Source organism: Schistocerca cancellata, chromosome 12 (genome assembly GCF_023864275.1).
Source record: "Schistocerca cancellata isolate TAMUIC-IGC-003103 chromosome 12, iqSchCanc2.1, whole genome shotgun sequence".
In the NCBI taxonomy this organism is placed as follows: Eukaryota; Metazoa; Arthropoda; class Insecta; order Orthoptera; family Acrididae; genus Schistocerca; species Schistocerca cancellata.
This window is the reverse complement of record NC_064637.1, coordinates 11,869,827-11,884,119: the sequence shown is the minus strand read 5'-3', so window position 1 is coordinate 11,884,119 and position 14,293 is coordinate 11,869,827. Positions and strand designations below refer to the sequence as shown.

At 44.3% G+C, this 14,293-nt stretch overlaps 1 protein-coding gene across 2 annotated transcripts in view; it reads left to right on the top strand.

The window, feature by feature from the left end:
• Positions 1-14,293, top strand: part of LOC126109625 (aminopeptidase Ey-like) — a 397,038-nt gene that overhangs the window by 232,225 nt on the left and 150,520 nt on the right. For both annotated transcript variants that reach the window (XM_049914671.1, XM_049914670.1), the window contains exon 4: positions 10,902-11,057. In XM_049914671.1, the coding sequence (XP_049770628.1) occupies positions 10,902-11,057 (156 nt within the window). The remainder of the gene's footprint in view (positions 1-10,901; positions 11,058-14,293) is intronic.

Genomic DNA, 14,293 nt, shown 5'->3' with positions numbered 1-14,293 from the left:
AAGAGGTAAGCGTTCCATTGCCAGTAGTTGGAAAAAAGTACATGTAATTCCTATTTTCAAGAAGGGTTGTTGAAAAGATGCACAAAACTACAGATCTGTACCATTGATGTAGGTGTGTTGTAGACTGTTGGAACACGTTTTATGTTGAATTGCTTCTATCCTGACATTAAATTTACCTGTGAAATACAAAATCAACACAACGAAGTGTGGTTTCTGGACATGAAACTACGTTTAGTAGATGGTAAAATTTAACTTTGATATTTTCCGGAAACCCATCACAGCAGATAACATCATTCACCCCTTTAAACACAGGTGGATATTCTTTCACAGTATGGTCGACCATATCATTGAGGGTCTCCTAGTCCCTTCTACTATTGCTAAGGGACTTTATACAGCGCTCAAAAACGGATATCAAGCAGACCTCATACAAAAGCTTTATAATGATAAAACCAACAAGAATATAAATTCATCTACACTCAATAAAATCTACAACCAATAATGCCGCCAAGTGGCACATTATACATAAGGAGAAACCTGCAACTGACAAATTTCTCAAATCTGTAGTATATAAAATACAATGTAATGTAGGCCCGAGCTTCTTTATAGGAGATACAGGGATGTCATCTAAGACCTGCTTTCCTGAGCACTTGCTCAATGAAGACGGTGAGAACTCATGTAAGTCGACTTTTGCAGAACAGCTCAAAGTAGAGAAACAGGCACTGCCTCCCCATCCTTGCTTAACATGGAAATTTTACGTATATGTACTTGACGAAGGTTACAAAATAAATCCTTTTGAAATATATAAGCATTCCCACCGAAATTTAAAAGATTTCTTGATTGATTAACTCGCATTAAAGATCAAACGCTATTTTTATTCCATATCATCTCTTACCAAACTCTGAAAATTGGCACATCTCTTATATATCAGAGCTATGTTTTCTTAAATGTATTATATATTGGTTATATACTGTTTATATTGTAATATAATTTTTATATCTGCTTTTATATATGTTCCGTGTTGCTAGTGCATTACATACAATGTGTGAATAAGTTACTGTAAATTGTCAATCTGTGTGTACAATAATCACACGATATGTACATTTCTGGACATACCATGGCGTTATGCTTCTATGCAGGAGGTAGTGACTTCTGATAAGAAACTAAGTAAGTTTCTGTAATAGACGTTTTATATGTCTTATAAATGTATAGTCAATTTCTGAAGATTTATAATGTCCCTAATTTTCTAGGCGCCTAAAGATGACAAATTAATTTTTCAAAACCGGTAAAGCATAATAAAAATATGTTTGCTACTGACGACTGAATTTTATCCTAAAAAAATATTGTAGAAATTCTGGAGACCGAAAAGCTCGTTTGTGGGAATCAACATGGATTCCTCGTGAAACCAGCAGCCCCAGAAAGCAAGAGATGCCGACCCCCAGGTAGAGGCCCAGTCTAGCAGGCGTGCAGTACAGGTCCGCACTGCCGCCTCGTCAACAAAGTAGGAATGTGCGGAAAATCAGGTGAACAGTGTTACTGGACTCGAGAGATTTTAGCGAACATAACTCAGCATATCATTGCAATGGAGAGCAACTTGATAATTAATCATAACTTCGGGCATACAGGTATTCCAAGATAATGTTATAGGAGGACTACTAGAGTCTGACGCTGAAGCTCCATGCAGCATTTTACAGATGATACTGTTATAATGGGTTATTTTTCCACCGTGCACAAACTCTATTGATTGACCAATGGCAGGAAGTGGAGCAAAAACGGTGGACTGGATTTATGCCTGCAATTGCATGCTTTCCATGCTAGAGACCGTTTATTCAATCATACATTGGTACAGAGACTGCGCTCTAATACAGGCTGTACCATGCAGCCACACTTACAGAATGCACGGGTTCCTCCTAGAAGGTGCTACTGCTCCTCGTACGCCTTGCCCTAGCGCCCTCTCTTGCCATGGTAACTGGTAATGTTGTGTCCAACTGACTGCTCTTGCTGACATACCTTGTACTGAATGCGATACAGTATTGTACACAGTGGTTCCGTATTCGAATCGAGACCTTGCCGACAAGGTGTTTACTTACGGAAAGGCAAGTGGCTGCTGGCGGCAGACAGCAAGGCTGTATGAGGAGACCGATCCCCACTGACAACAACCGAAGCATTCGATGCTTGCAACAGTGTTTCGCCGTTTCAGTAAACAGGAAATCATGAAGGACATGGCCGAAACGTTCGGACACCAGACTTGGAGGGAAACGTGATGAACTCTGTGGAAGGGGACTGCGGTGTCAGCAGCAGGCAGCTGACCCGCCAGTACAGGGCAGGCCCGGGCGACCGTGTGGGACACTCTGCACGACAGGAGTTTCTACCCTCATCACATACAGGGTTTACTGGCGACACAGACTTTTCACGTCCGGAGTAGTTTTGTCACTGGTTTCTTCACCAGGCAAGCGCGATTCCGGGATCTGTGTCATCGATCCTACTCACAGATGAGGCTACCATTACGCAGAGACGTATCTTCAGCTTTCATAACAGTCATCTACGGGATGGTGTGGTGGCAGCGAATCATCAGCATCGGTGCAGCCGGAATGTGTCGGCTGGTATAATTGCTTCTACGTCGCAGAACAGAGCAGAACTATTGGCGTTTCTTGCGGGTGACTTTGCCTCCCCTGCTGGAAGAAGTGGCATTGATGATTCGGTGGGTTATGTGGCTGCTGCATGAGGGTTCTCCAACCCACTTCAGTGTTAACGTCCTGATGCATCTCAGTTGTGTCTTGCTTGGTCGATGGGTCACACTAAGGGATCCAGTTGCGTGGCCTACTCGTCTCTGGTTATGGGGCCTTCTCAAAAGTATCGTGTACAGAGAGCCCTTTCCCGACGTGGAGCCACTGCAGCAGCGCATTCGTGCTGCCTTTGTCACTGTGCAGACTGCAGCCTGGCCGATGTGAACCTGAGCGACAGAACGGGCTGCGGCGTTTACACTCGTGCCCTGAGGCACACTGAAACCATTTTCAGTGCACGCTGTAACTGTGGCTGCACGGTACAGCGCGCATTAGACCATAGTCTCTGTAACAATGTATGACTGAATAAACGGTCTCTACCATGGAAACCGTGCACTTCTGGACATAAGTTGCTTACAAGGGAACATCCCCATCGCATCCCCCTCAGATTTAGTTATAAGTTGGCACAGTGGATAGGCCTTGAAAAACTGAACACAGATCGATCGAGAAAACAGGAAGAAGTTGTGTGGAACTATGAAAAAATATGCAAAATATACAAACTGGGTCGTCCATGCATAAGATAGGCAATATTAAGGGCAATGTGAGGCGAAGAGTTCCGTGGTCCAGTAAAAAAATGGTTAGCGTGAACAGCTGTGGAATGAGAGGTCCTTGGTTCAAATTGTCCCCCGACCGAAAATTTTAACTTTTTATTTTCAGTTTATGTGAAAAACTCTTATGTTTTCATCACTTTTTTTGGAGTGATTAGGGCAAGGTAGAAGAAACTTTTCACCCATTCGCCAAGTGTACTAGTTAGGTGGGTCGACAACATATTCCTGTCATGTGACGCAGATGCCGTCACCAGTGTCGTATACAAAATATCAGATGTGTTTTCCTGTGGAGGAATCGGTTGACCTATGACCTTGCGAACAAATGTTTTCGGTTCCCATTGGAGAGGCACGTCCTTTCGACAACTAATCGCACAGTTTTGCGGTGCGGTCGCAAAACACAGACACTAAACTTATTACAGTGAACAGAGACGTCAATGAACGAACGGACAGATCATAACTTTGCGAAAATAAAGAAAGAAAAACTTTCAGTGGAGGGCAGATTTGAACCACGGACCTCTCGTTCCGCAGCTGTTCACGCTAACCACGGGACCACGGCGCTCCTCGCCACAGATTGCCCTTAATATTGCCTATCTTACGCATGGACGACCCAGTTTGTATATTTTGCTTATTTTTTCATAGTTCCACACAACTTCTTCCTGTTTTCTTGATTGATCTGTGTTCAGTTTTTCAAGACCTATCCATTGTGCCAACTTATAACTAAATCTGAGGGGGGTGCGATGGGGATGTTCCCTTGTTAGAGCTTTTTGTTCCTTATCCTCTCATCGGTCGATCCCCAGAGTTTGTATACGGTGGGAGAGATCGACCTGTCCGCAGAGTTGCTGGAAGGCTGGCAACGAGGCCTGCAGAGGATCCACACCTGGTGCGGGGAGGTTGACACTCAGCACAAACAAACGTAACGTTTTGCACACAAAAAGTAGAAAAGCCTGTATTGTACAATTACACGACTGTGAAACAATCACTGGAAGCAGTCACGACGTCCATTAAGTACGTAGGAGTAGACGTATGCACCAATTTAAAATGCAAAGAACACACAGAAGGAATCACAGTTAAGCCAGACGCCAGACTGATATTCACTGGAAGAATATTTAGGATGCGTAGTCCACCCACATGAGACATAGCTCACAAAATCCTCTTTCGACCAGAACTTGAATATTTGTTGTGACTCTGAGGTAAGATTCTCAGAGGAAACACAGAAGATTCAAAGAAGAGCGGCACATTTAGTTACAGGTTGATTTAAGAAGAAGCAATGCGTCACAGAGGTGCTCATCCGAATTCAGTGGTAGAGGCTACAAGAGAGGCTTTCTGAATCGCCTTACGATTTACTGTTAAAATTCTGGCAGCATACGAGTAAACCAGTGTATTCCTTCGTCCTATGTACATTTCGCAAAAAGGTCAGTAAGGTAAAATCAAAACTCTCACAGAGGCTTAGTCACAATCGTCATTTTTCCCGAGCATTCGTCGCTGTAAAAGGAATGGAGGTAAGTTGGGTTGGGGGTCGGGTTGTTTGGGGAAGGAGACCAGACAGTGAGGTCATCGGATTAGGGAAGGACAGGGAAGGAAGTCGGCCGTGCCCTGTCAAAGGAAGAAGGTAAGTCATAGGGGTACACAAAGTACCCTCTGACACAGGTGACAAGGTGGCTAGTGGAATATAGATGCAGATGCAGAAAATTTTCCAAAATCTATAAAAGCAGTGTGGGTTTGATGATTATATTCCCCAACATAATATGCTTAGTCGTGGTGATGTTTAGTCTATAAGTGACTAGAGGAGTGTTACAGGGTTGCCACAGGTTCTGAAAATCAGGGAATATCAGGCAATTTGAAACACATCAGGAAAATCAGGTAAATATCAGGTAAATTTGAAAAAAACACTGGAAATATCTCGTTTTTGTCTCAGTAGTGGAAATGGTTTGTTTGCTGAGGTGTGACGCATCCTCGCTGTCTGGGTGCTGGCTGCTTCCCTACTGCCCTCATTCCCACTGCTCCCCTGCTTCCCTACTGCCCTCATTCCCACTGCTCCCCCCTTCCTACCACTCCCCTCAGCTTACAGTCAGTGCTGCCAACACTTGCTGCCGCCAGCGTAGCAGCTGGGAGTTGGGAGGAGTGCTTTGTTGGGATCTGTAGACGCTGTGACCGGAGATGGCGGTCACATGTGCGTGAGTTCTGACTGTATGATTCTGTGAATGTGTGTGTGTGTGTGTGTGTGTGTGTGTGTGTGTGCGTGCGTGCTCTCGCTTTCTGACACAAGCTGTGCCTGAAGATTTAGTTGTGACAGTGTGCCTGCCTTTTCATATGTTGCTGTCTGCAGCTCAGCAATCATCTTTACGGTGAGTTGCTACCTATTGTCATTATTATCGGTTCTCAGAGTATTTGAACAAGTTATCTGTTGTGTGGATTCATGACCATGGTCTCATTTAAGGGGGTAAGACATCAAACAGGCCGACTTGGAGCAGGAGAGTCACCACAGGACATTTTAATTTCTACTGTCTATACACTAAAAGGTATCAGATAGATTATATAATGGTAAGACAGAGATTTAGGAACCAGGTTTTAAATTGTAAGACATTTCCAGGGGCAGATGTGGACTCTGGCCACAATCTATTGGTTATGACCTGCAGATTAAAACTAAAGAAACTGCAAAAAGGTGGGAACTTAAGGAGATGGGACCTGGATAAACTGAAAGAACCAGAGGTTGTACAGAGTTTCAGGGAGAGCATAAGGGAACAATTGACAGGAATGGGGGAATGAAATACAGTAGAAGAAGAATGGGTAGCTTTGAGGGATGAAGTAGTGAAGGCAGCAGAGGGTCAAGTAGGTAAAAAGACGAGGGCTAGTAGAAATCCTTGGGTAACAGAAAAAATATTGAATTTAATTGATGAGAGGAGAAAATATAAAAATGCAGTAAATGAAGCAGGCAAAAAGGAATACAAACGTCTCAAAAATGAGATCGACAGGAAGTGCAAAATGGCTAAGCAGGGATGGCTAGAGGACAAATGTAAGGATGTAGAGGCTTATCTCACTATGGGTAAGATAGATACTGCCTACAGGAAAATTAAAGAGACTTTTGGAGATAAGAGAACCACTTGTATGAACATCAAGAGCTCAGATGGAAAGCAAAGAAGGGAAAGCAGAAAGATGGAAGGAGTATATAGAGGGTCTATACTAGGGCGATGCACTTGAGGACAATATTATGTAAATGGAAGAGGATGTAGATGAAGATGAAATGGGAGATACCATACTGCGTGAAGAGTTTGACAGAGCACTGAAAGACCTGAGTCGAAACAAGGCACCGGGAGTAGACAACATTCCATTGGAACTACTGACGGCCTTGGGAGAGCCAGTCCTGACAAAACTCTACCATCTGGTGAGCAAGATGTATGAGACAAGTGAAATACCCTCAGACTTCAAGAAGAATATAGTAATTCCAATCCCAAAGAAAGCAGGTGTTGACAGATGTGAAAATTACCGAACAATCAGTTTAATAAGCCACAGCTGCAAAATACTAACACGAATTCTTTACAGACGAATGGAAAAACTAGTAGAAGCCGACCTCGGGGAAGATCAGTTTGGATTCCGTAGAAATACTGGAACACGTGAGGCAATACTGACCTTACGACTTATCTTAGAAGAAAGACTAAGGAAAGGCAAACATACGTTTCTAGCATTTGTAGACTTAGAGAAAGCTTTTGACAATGTTGAGTGGAATAGTCTCTTTCAAATTCTAAAGGTGGCAGGGGTAAAATACAGGGAGCGAAAGGCTATTTACAATTTGTACAGAAACCAGATGGCAGTAATAAGAGTCGAGGGACATGAAAGGGAAGCAGTGGTTGGGAAGGGAGTAAGACAGGGTTGTAGCCTCTCCCCGATGTTATTCAATCTGTATATTGAGCAAGCAGTAAGGGAAACAAAAGAAAAATTCGGGGTAGGTATTAAAATCCATGGAGAAGGAATAAAAACTTTGAGGTTCGCCGATGACATTGTAATTCTGTCAGAGACAGCAAAGGACTTGGAAGAGCAGTTGAACGGAATGGATGGTGTCTTGAAGGGAGGATATAAGATGAACATCAACAAAAACAAAACGAGAATAATGGAATGTAGTCGAATTAAGTCGGGTGATGTTGAGGGTGTTAGATTAGGAAATGAGACACTTAAAGTAGTAAAGGAGTTTTGCTATTTGGGGAGAAAAATAACTGATGATGGTCGAAGTAGAGAGGATATTAAACGTAGACTGGCAATGGCAAGGAAAGAGTTTCTGAAGAAGAGAAATTTGTTAACATCGAATATAGATTTAAGTGTCAGGAAGTCATTTCTGAAAGTATTTGTATGGAGTGTAGCCATGTATGGAAGTGAAACGTGGACAGTAAATAGTTTGGACAAGAAGAGAATAGAAGCTTTCGAAATGTGGTGCTACAGAAGAATGCTGAAGATTAGATGGGTAGATCACATAACTAATGAGGAAGTATTGAATAGGATTGGGGAGAAGAGAAGTTTGTGGGCACAACTTGACCAGAAGAAGGGATCGGTTGTTAGGACATGTTCTGAGGCATCAAGGGATCACCAATTTAGTATTGGAGGACAGCGTGGACGGTAAAAATCGTAGGGGGAGACCAAGAGATGAATACACTAAGCAGATTCAGAAGGATGTAGGTTGGAGTAGGTACTGGGAGATGATGAAGCTTGCACAGGATAGAGTAGCATGGAGAGCTGCATCAAACCAGTCTCTGGACTGAAGACCACAACAACAACATGTCTATACTTTTAGAAATAAATTCATAAAACTTGGTCACCACTACCAGGAAGGATTGAGGACTCACACTCATCGCAGTGGAAGTTCAAAAACGTAGCAAAATACCTTTTTTACGTGTGAAATTTCGTCATTTTTTCACTTATTATTGGCTGCATTTGTTGGTATAGGTACACTTTTCTTCCTAAGTAAGAGAGATTGTTCGATGAATTTTTCGTTGCATGCAAACAGTAGTTACAGCTGTATGAAACTCTAGAATTTTCCAAAACTATTAAAAAAGTGTGGAAAAAATTGAGATAATTAACTATAGAACTTGAGTTTTTTCTAAACATGAAGTTTAAAATGTAACAGGTCATTAATTTTTTTCATATATTAAATAACTTCTAGAGTTTCATACACCTGTAACTTTGGTTTGCATGCAGTGCAGATGTCATCGAAGAATCTCTCTTACTTAGGAATAAAAGTGTACCTACAGCAACAAATGCAGCCAATAATAAGTGAAAAATGATGAAATTTCACATTTTAAAAAAAGCGTTTTGTTACGTTTTTGAGCTTCCACTGCTATGAGTATGAATCCCGAATCCTTCCTGGTCGTGGTGTTAAAGTTTTATGAATTTATTTGTAAAAGTATAGACAGTGGAAATTAAAATATTCTGTGGCGCCTCTCCTGCCCATTTGACATCCTAGCCCCCTTAACCAACGTGTTGTCTTTGTCTCATGAATAGCTGGCCACACGGGTGGATTTCTGTGACAGGCCAAAAGCGCAGGCCATTTCAGCAGTTACCTGTAACACGGGTCGGATCGGGCGTGCCGATCTGAAGCCATTTGGTTCCCACCAACGTGCGGGCCCTGCCCGTCGGATCCAGTCTCACCGACCTGCCCGCAGGCCGGGTCTGTCCGTGTGTGGCGTAGTGCGCCGGATTTTCACGGTTTATCCGTGGACGCTCCTCTGCAGGCCAGAGACGACGGGTGACGCATTTCAGGAATTGGGTCTGTCTCACAGCAAGTACATTGTACAGTGTGGCGTTTTATAGACAGTTTATTTGTTGTAGTACGTTTCAGCAGTTCAAAAGTAGTTTATATGTTAAAAAGTATGCGCTATAAGAAGAAGAAAATTGTGTCAGTCGCTGGCGGTTTGTACGCTATGTACTCATATATTTCTCGAAAGAAAAATCACAAAATACATTGTAAAATAATAGGTATTCCACAGTGGGTAATAACCAACAGTAACAAACATAGCAGAACCAACATTTTATGCGGTCACCTACAGTGTTGGTTTACACAATTCTTCCCTGCCTTATACACTTCTTTCAAGAGGCCTACTTTTTTCTGAGATTATTTCCGAAATCAGTGAAAGTATTTTAAATCTGATCATAACATGTAAGCTTTCACGGCTGGCGTCTTCATTAATTAAAACTTCCGGGCTGAATTGCCGTGGTCTATATATAAAACTGCTTCCCCTTCCTGACGTTTCGTTGCCTACTGCGGGCAACATCTTCTGAGGTGAGTCGGCGATTGGCTGCCAGGCGCCGGAGGTTACGCTTGTACAGAGCGCTTAAATGGCGCCACCACTCGTCACGTGCTTTCGACTTTAAAACTATCTCTGGCTAGTGCCATCTGTCTCCATTATAGGTAATCGATAGTCACTTCGTTGGTACAGAGTCGACCGCCATATCTTGTCTAGTTTTAATCCTCCTTGTTTTTTATTAAAATTATTTTGGTGCTTGTAGATCTCTATAGCTTCTCTATACATGCGGGTATAATAATGTGAGGTCCTAGCTATCACGGTGTCGCCATGTTTTTTAATTGTGTGTCTACTATGTTACTAGTCTCATTCCTGTGTATTTTATGAACATTGCCAACCCCTTTTGCTTTCTGTTTTAACTTTCCGCATTTTTACGCCATTTTACACTTTACATCACCATTTTATCGCCTGTTTTTCCTCGTTTCTTTCTTCTTCCTTTTTTTACAAAAAAGTTTGTAGGCTGTAGAGCAGCGTAGTAAGCTGCTGCCAGCCCGCCCCCTTCGGGGGAATTGAAAATCAATAAAGAAAAAAATAACTATCACGTTTGTCTCACTAAATTTTATTTCGTGATCACCGTCTTTGAAAACGTGTTCCGTTACAGCTGATTTGTCAATTTGTCCCAATCTACAGTTCCTTTTGTGTTCCGTTAGGCGGGTATTAACACTCCTTTTATTTGTTCCAGTATAAACCGTGCCACAGCTACACAGAGTTTCAAATCTGTCTTGTGACTCCGAGGAAATGCATATTTTTGTCAACAAATGTGTTTCACTTTATTGAAATAAAATAACATCGGTGGTATTAATCAAACATACATATGATTTGGCTTGCTTCTCCATCTAAAAAGAGTTCATTACAAAATATGTTGATGTTTGTACTGAAGATTTTTGCTCACATCAGGAAACACCATCTGCTTGCAAGTCGGTTTTTTTAGATATTTCCTTGTTTGCGCTATTGTTTCTTGTATCGTAACTGCTTAACGTATCATTGAGATCTCAAAATTTGTTAGGGGAAAATGCTAAAACTTGCCTATAAATCAGGGAAATGTAGACAATTTCAGTTGGGGAAACTTGTGGCAACCTTGTGTTAAGTTTAATTTTTTTTTGCTGAGGGGTGTGATGTTGATTGCGGAAGGTGGCTGATGGTGGTGGAGTTCGAGTAGTGTTTACGTTTATGTTTGTACTGAGGGTGCGATGCCGACTGCAAGGCTCGGCCGGTGGTGACGGAGCAGGAGTAGCTTTTGTTTGCGTGTCTGTTCTGTGTTGAGTGTGTGGCGTCGACTGCGGCAGGTGGATGGCTGTGACGCAGTTCGAACCGACCGACGCGCGGCGCGCCTTCCCCTGCTTCGACGAGCCGGCCTTCAAGGCGACCTTCAGCATCGGCCTGGCCCACCACAGGAAGTACACCGCCATCTCCAACATGCCCCTGGTCGCCTCGCAGCAGATGTAAGTACCGTCAAAACAAAACAAAAAAGTATTCTACTCTCTGTAACTCCTCTGCCTCAGTCCCAACAAAGTAAAGGCTAAGTCGGGCAGAGGTAAGTCGTAGTGTAATAGGATGACCGGAGCGGGTGGCGTGGTCGGGGCTGTAGGGCGTGGCTGGGTAGAACAAGGTGGCTGTTTTTAGCAATCTTCCTCTTTATTGTTGGTTCTCCCAATACGTATTCTGGTAGCTCAGCCCCACCACTCGTGTCGTGGTGGAGACGAGCTGATGCACGCAGTCAGCGGCTGCGCAGGCGGTGGGAGGTGAGTGGCACGCGGCGAGGGCCAGCTCGCAGAGGGCGGCTCGTGACGACGCCGGGAGTCGCCGGTGCAGCAGCTGGCAACGCCCTCCGCCGGCCGGGCCTCGGGGACAGCGTCACTGACGTCGACCGACGTGACAGCGACCGGACGCCCAGTCGGTCGAACCGAATGTTGACGCCCATCTCTGATGCCCTTAGTAGTGCAGATCGCTGCTGAATCCGCCGGTTACGTGGCGGCGTGGTTATTAGAAGGTTCTCGATGAGTTGGCTAGTGCAACCGCACCACACGCGGCCCGCGCCTGCACAATTCTGCTAATGCTGCGTTCTGTTGGCTGCCGCGCACGTACACACGTACCGACGCTCGTTGCAAAACTGTCACACCTGCATAACGCGCCGGCCAGCCTTCCTCCGCCGTTCGCTGTGAGGCTGGTGCATCGCGCACTGGAACACACTAAATCAGAATTTCGCACCGTATTTCCATAAAATAACCCCTTGTCCTCTACAGTAGTTATGTGAGGTATGCGAGTTGGGTCTTCCTGGGTACCACAGCACTTAAAGAGATTGAGGGCACTGATATGGCAGGCCCACGAAAGCAACTTCACCATCTTCTCCACCCTTCCCCTGTCCAGCTAGCAGACAATCTGAGTACAGCCGGGCTAGCACTCGGATGGGTGACCATCCGGTCTGCCGAGCGCTGTCGGTAAGTGGGCTGCACTCGGCTCTCGTGAGGCAAACTGAGGAGCTACTCGATTGAAAAGTAGCGGCTCCGGTCTCGTAAACTGACGTACGGCTAGGAGAGTGATGCGCTGTCCAATGACGCCTGTGGTCTCAGGGTGACACGGCGGCCGGTCGGTACTGTTGGGCCTTCGTGGCCTGTTCGGACGGAGTTTTTTTTTTAGTTTTTTTCTACTTGCACTAAGTCTGGAGAATTACGAACTCTCTTCTTCTCGCCAACAGGGTAATAGCGACGACAGTTTCGTCCTCCACGGTCAGTATTCGGAATGTGCATCCCCGACACTGGTCAGGCGTCCATTGGCGGCCTTGGCTATCGAGGCTGCCGGACGTCCCCTTAAAGACCTTTGACGAACAGCTTCCGGCCACGGCCAAGGACACGGCACCGACGCGCATCGACGCGCTTCGTAATTGGCACTGCCGCTGATGCGTGGGTTCCACCTACTGTGTGAGGGTGCAGCTGCGTGCGCCACTTGTCGGCTACAGACATCGTTCTACCACATGTCGACATGTTGCGCGACGGCTGATAACGAGATAAAAGTCTGCGGTTTGGATGGGGACTGGCGTTCCATTCCGCGTGACCACTGTAGATGCCACTACAGTTTTCATTTCAAACTTAAATTTTCCTTTTCATAATTGTTGCTGTAGTCTTCAGTCCTGAGATTGGTTTAATGCAGCTCTCCATGCTACTCTATCCTGTGCAAGCTTCTTCATCTCCCAGTACTTACTGCAACCTACATCCTTCTGAATCTGCTCAGTGTATTCATCTCTTGGTCTCCCTCTACGATTTTTACCCTCCACGCTGCCCTCCAATACTAAATTGGTCACCCCTTGATGCCTTAGAACATGTCCTACCAACCGATCCCTTCTTCTAGTCAAGTTGTGCCAAAAACTTCTTTTCTCCCCAATCCTATTCAATACCTCCTCATTAGTTACGTGATCTACCCACCTTATCTTCAGCATTCTGCTGTAGCACCACATTTCGAAAGCTTCTATTCTCTTCTTGTCCAAACTATTTACCGTCCATGTTTCACTTCCATACGTGGCTACACTCCATACAAATACTTTCAGAAACGACTTCTTGATACTTAAATCTATGCTCGACGTTAACAAATTTCTCTTCTTCAGAAACTCTTTCCTTGCCATTGCCAGTCTACATTTTATATCCTCTCTACTTCGACCATCATCAGTTATTTTGCTCCCCAAATAGCAAAACTCCTTTACTACTTTAAGTGTCTCATTTACTAATCTAATTCCCTCAGCATCACCCGACTTAATTCCACTACATTCCATTATCCTCGTTTTGCTTTTGTTGATGTTCATCTTATATCCTCCTTTCAAGACACTGTCCATTCCGTTCAACTACTCTCCCAAGTCCTTTGCTTATTTATTAGATTATGTGGTGTTAGAAGTTTTGTTACATTTCTGCCATTTATGTTTTAGAGATATTTAATATATGAACATCATGGTGCACTGAATACAATTTCTTTTGTTTATTGAGTCACATAATTCAGAAATTAAACCTTAATGCAACCATTGGACTCCATTTTCTGCAGTGGCAATCATTGTACTTCTCCTTACGAAAAAAAATGGAGGAGCGAAAACCGTATGAAATACTTGGGGAGCGTCTGGTTTGGCGTACCTACGGTACTGTATTGCGGCAGTGCCCCTTTTCGCCATCCAGCAAGTTACTAAACGTGGCAAGCACTCACTCTGTTCCCTTTTCTAGGTTTGATCGAGCAGTGGAGCAACCTCGTAAATGCGCTCACCAACGCCTCTGCTCACATCGGCACAGTCTGATGGGAAAAGTTTGTGATGAGCATTGTAAAAGGGATAGAAGCTGGTCCCATCACTGTGAGCCTGTATCGAAACACCGTGGCATTGAATTGAAATAATGGGTTCATTACCAAAAAAGAAAGCAAGCAAGCAGTGTACCATCTGCCGGAAACGTCACGGCCAGAGTCTCGAAGGAAGCAGAGAGCGCCACTCTCGCCTACTTTCTTTAACCTGAGCAGTCAGCAAGTGTTGCTCTTTGCCTTCACACAGCACACAGTACGTCAAGTTGTCGCAGAGAGCAGGCGCCGTGAGTTGTCTTCGCGGTGACTCCATCTTTGTTCACTTCACTTCCCGTAACACACAGTGCGTTTCCATCTCTCTTGGGCCTCAGTACCGTGCATTGGCCCCACTCGAGGTTAGCTTGAAAACCGA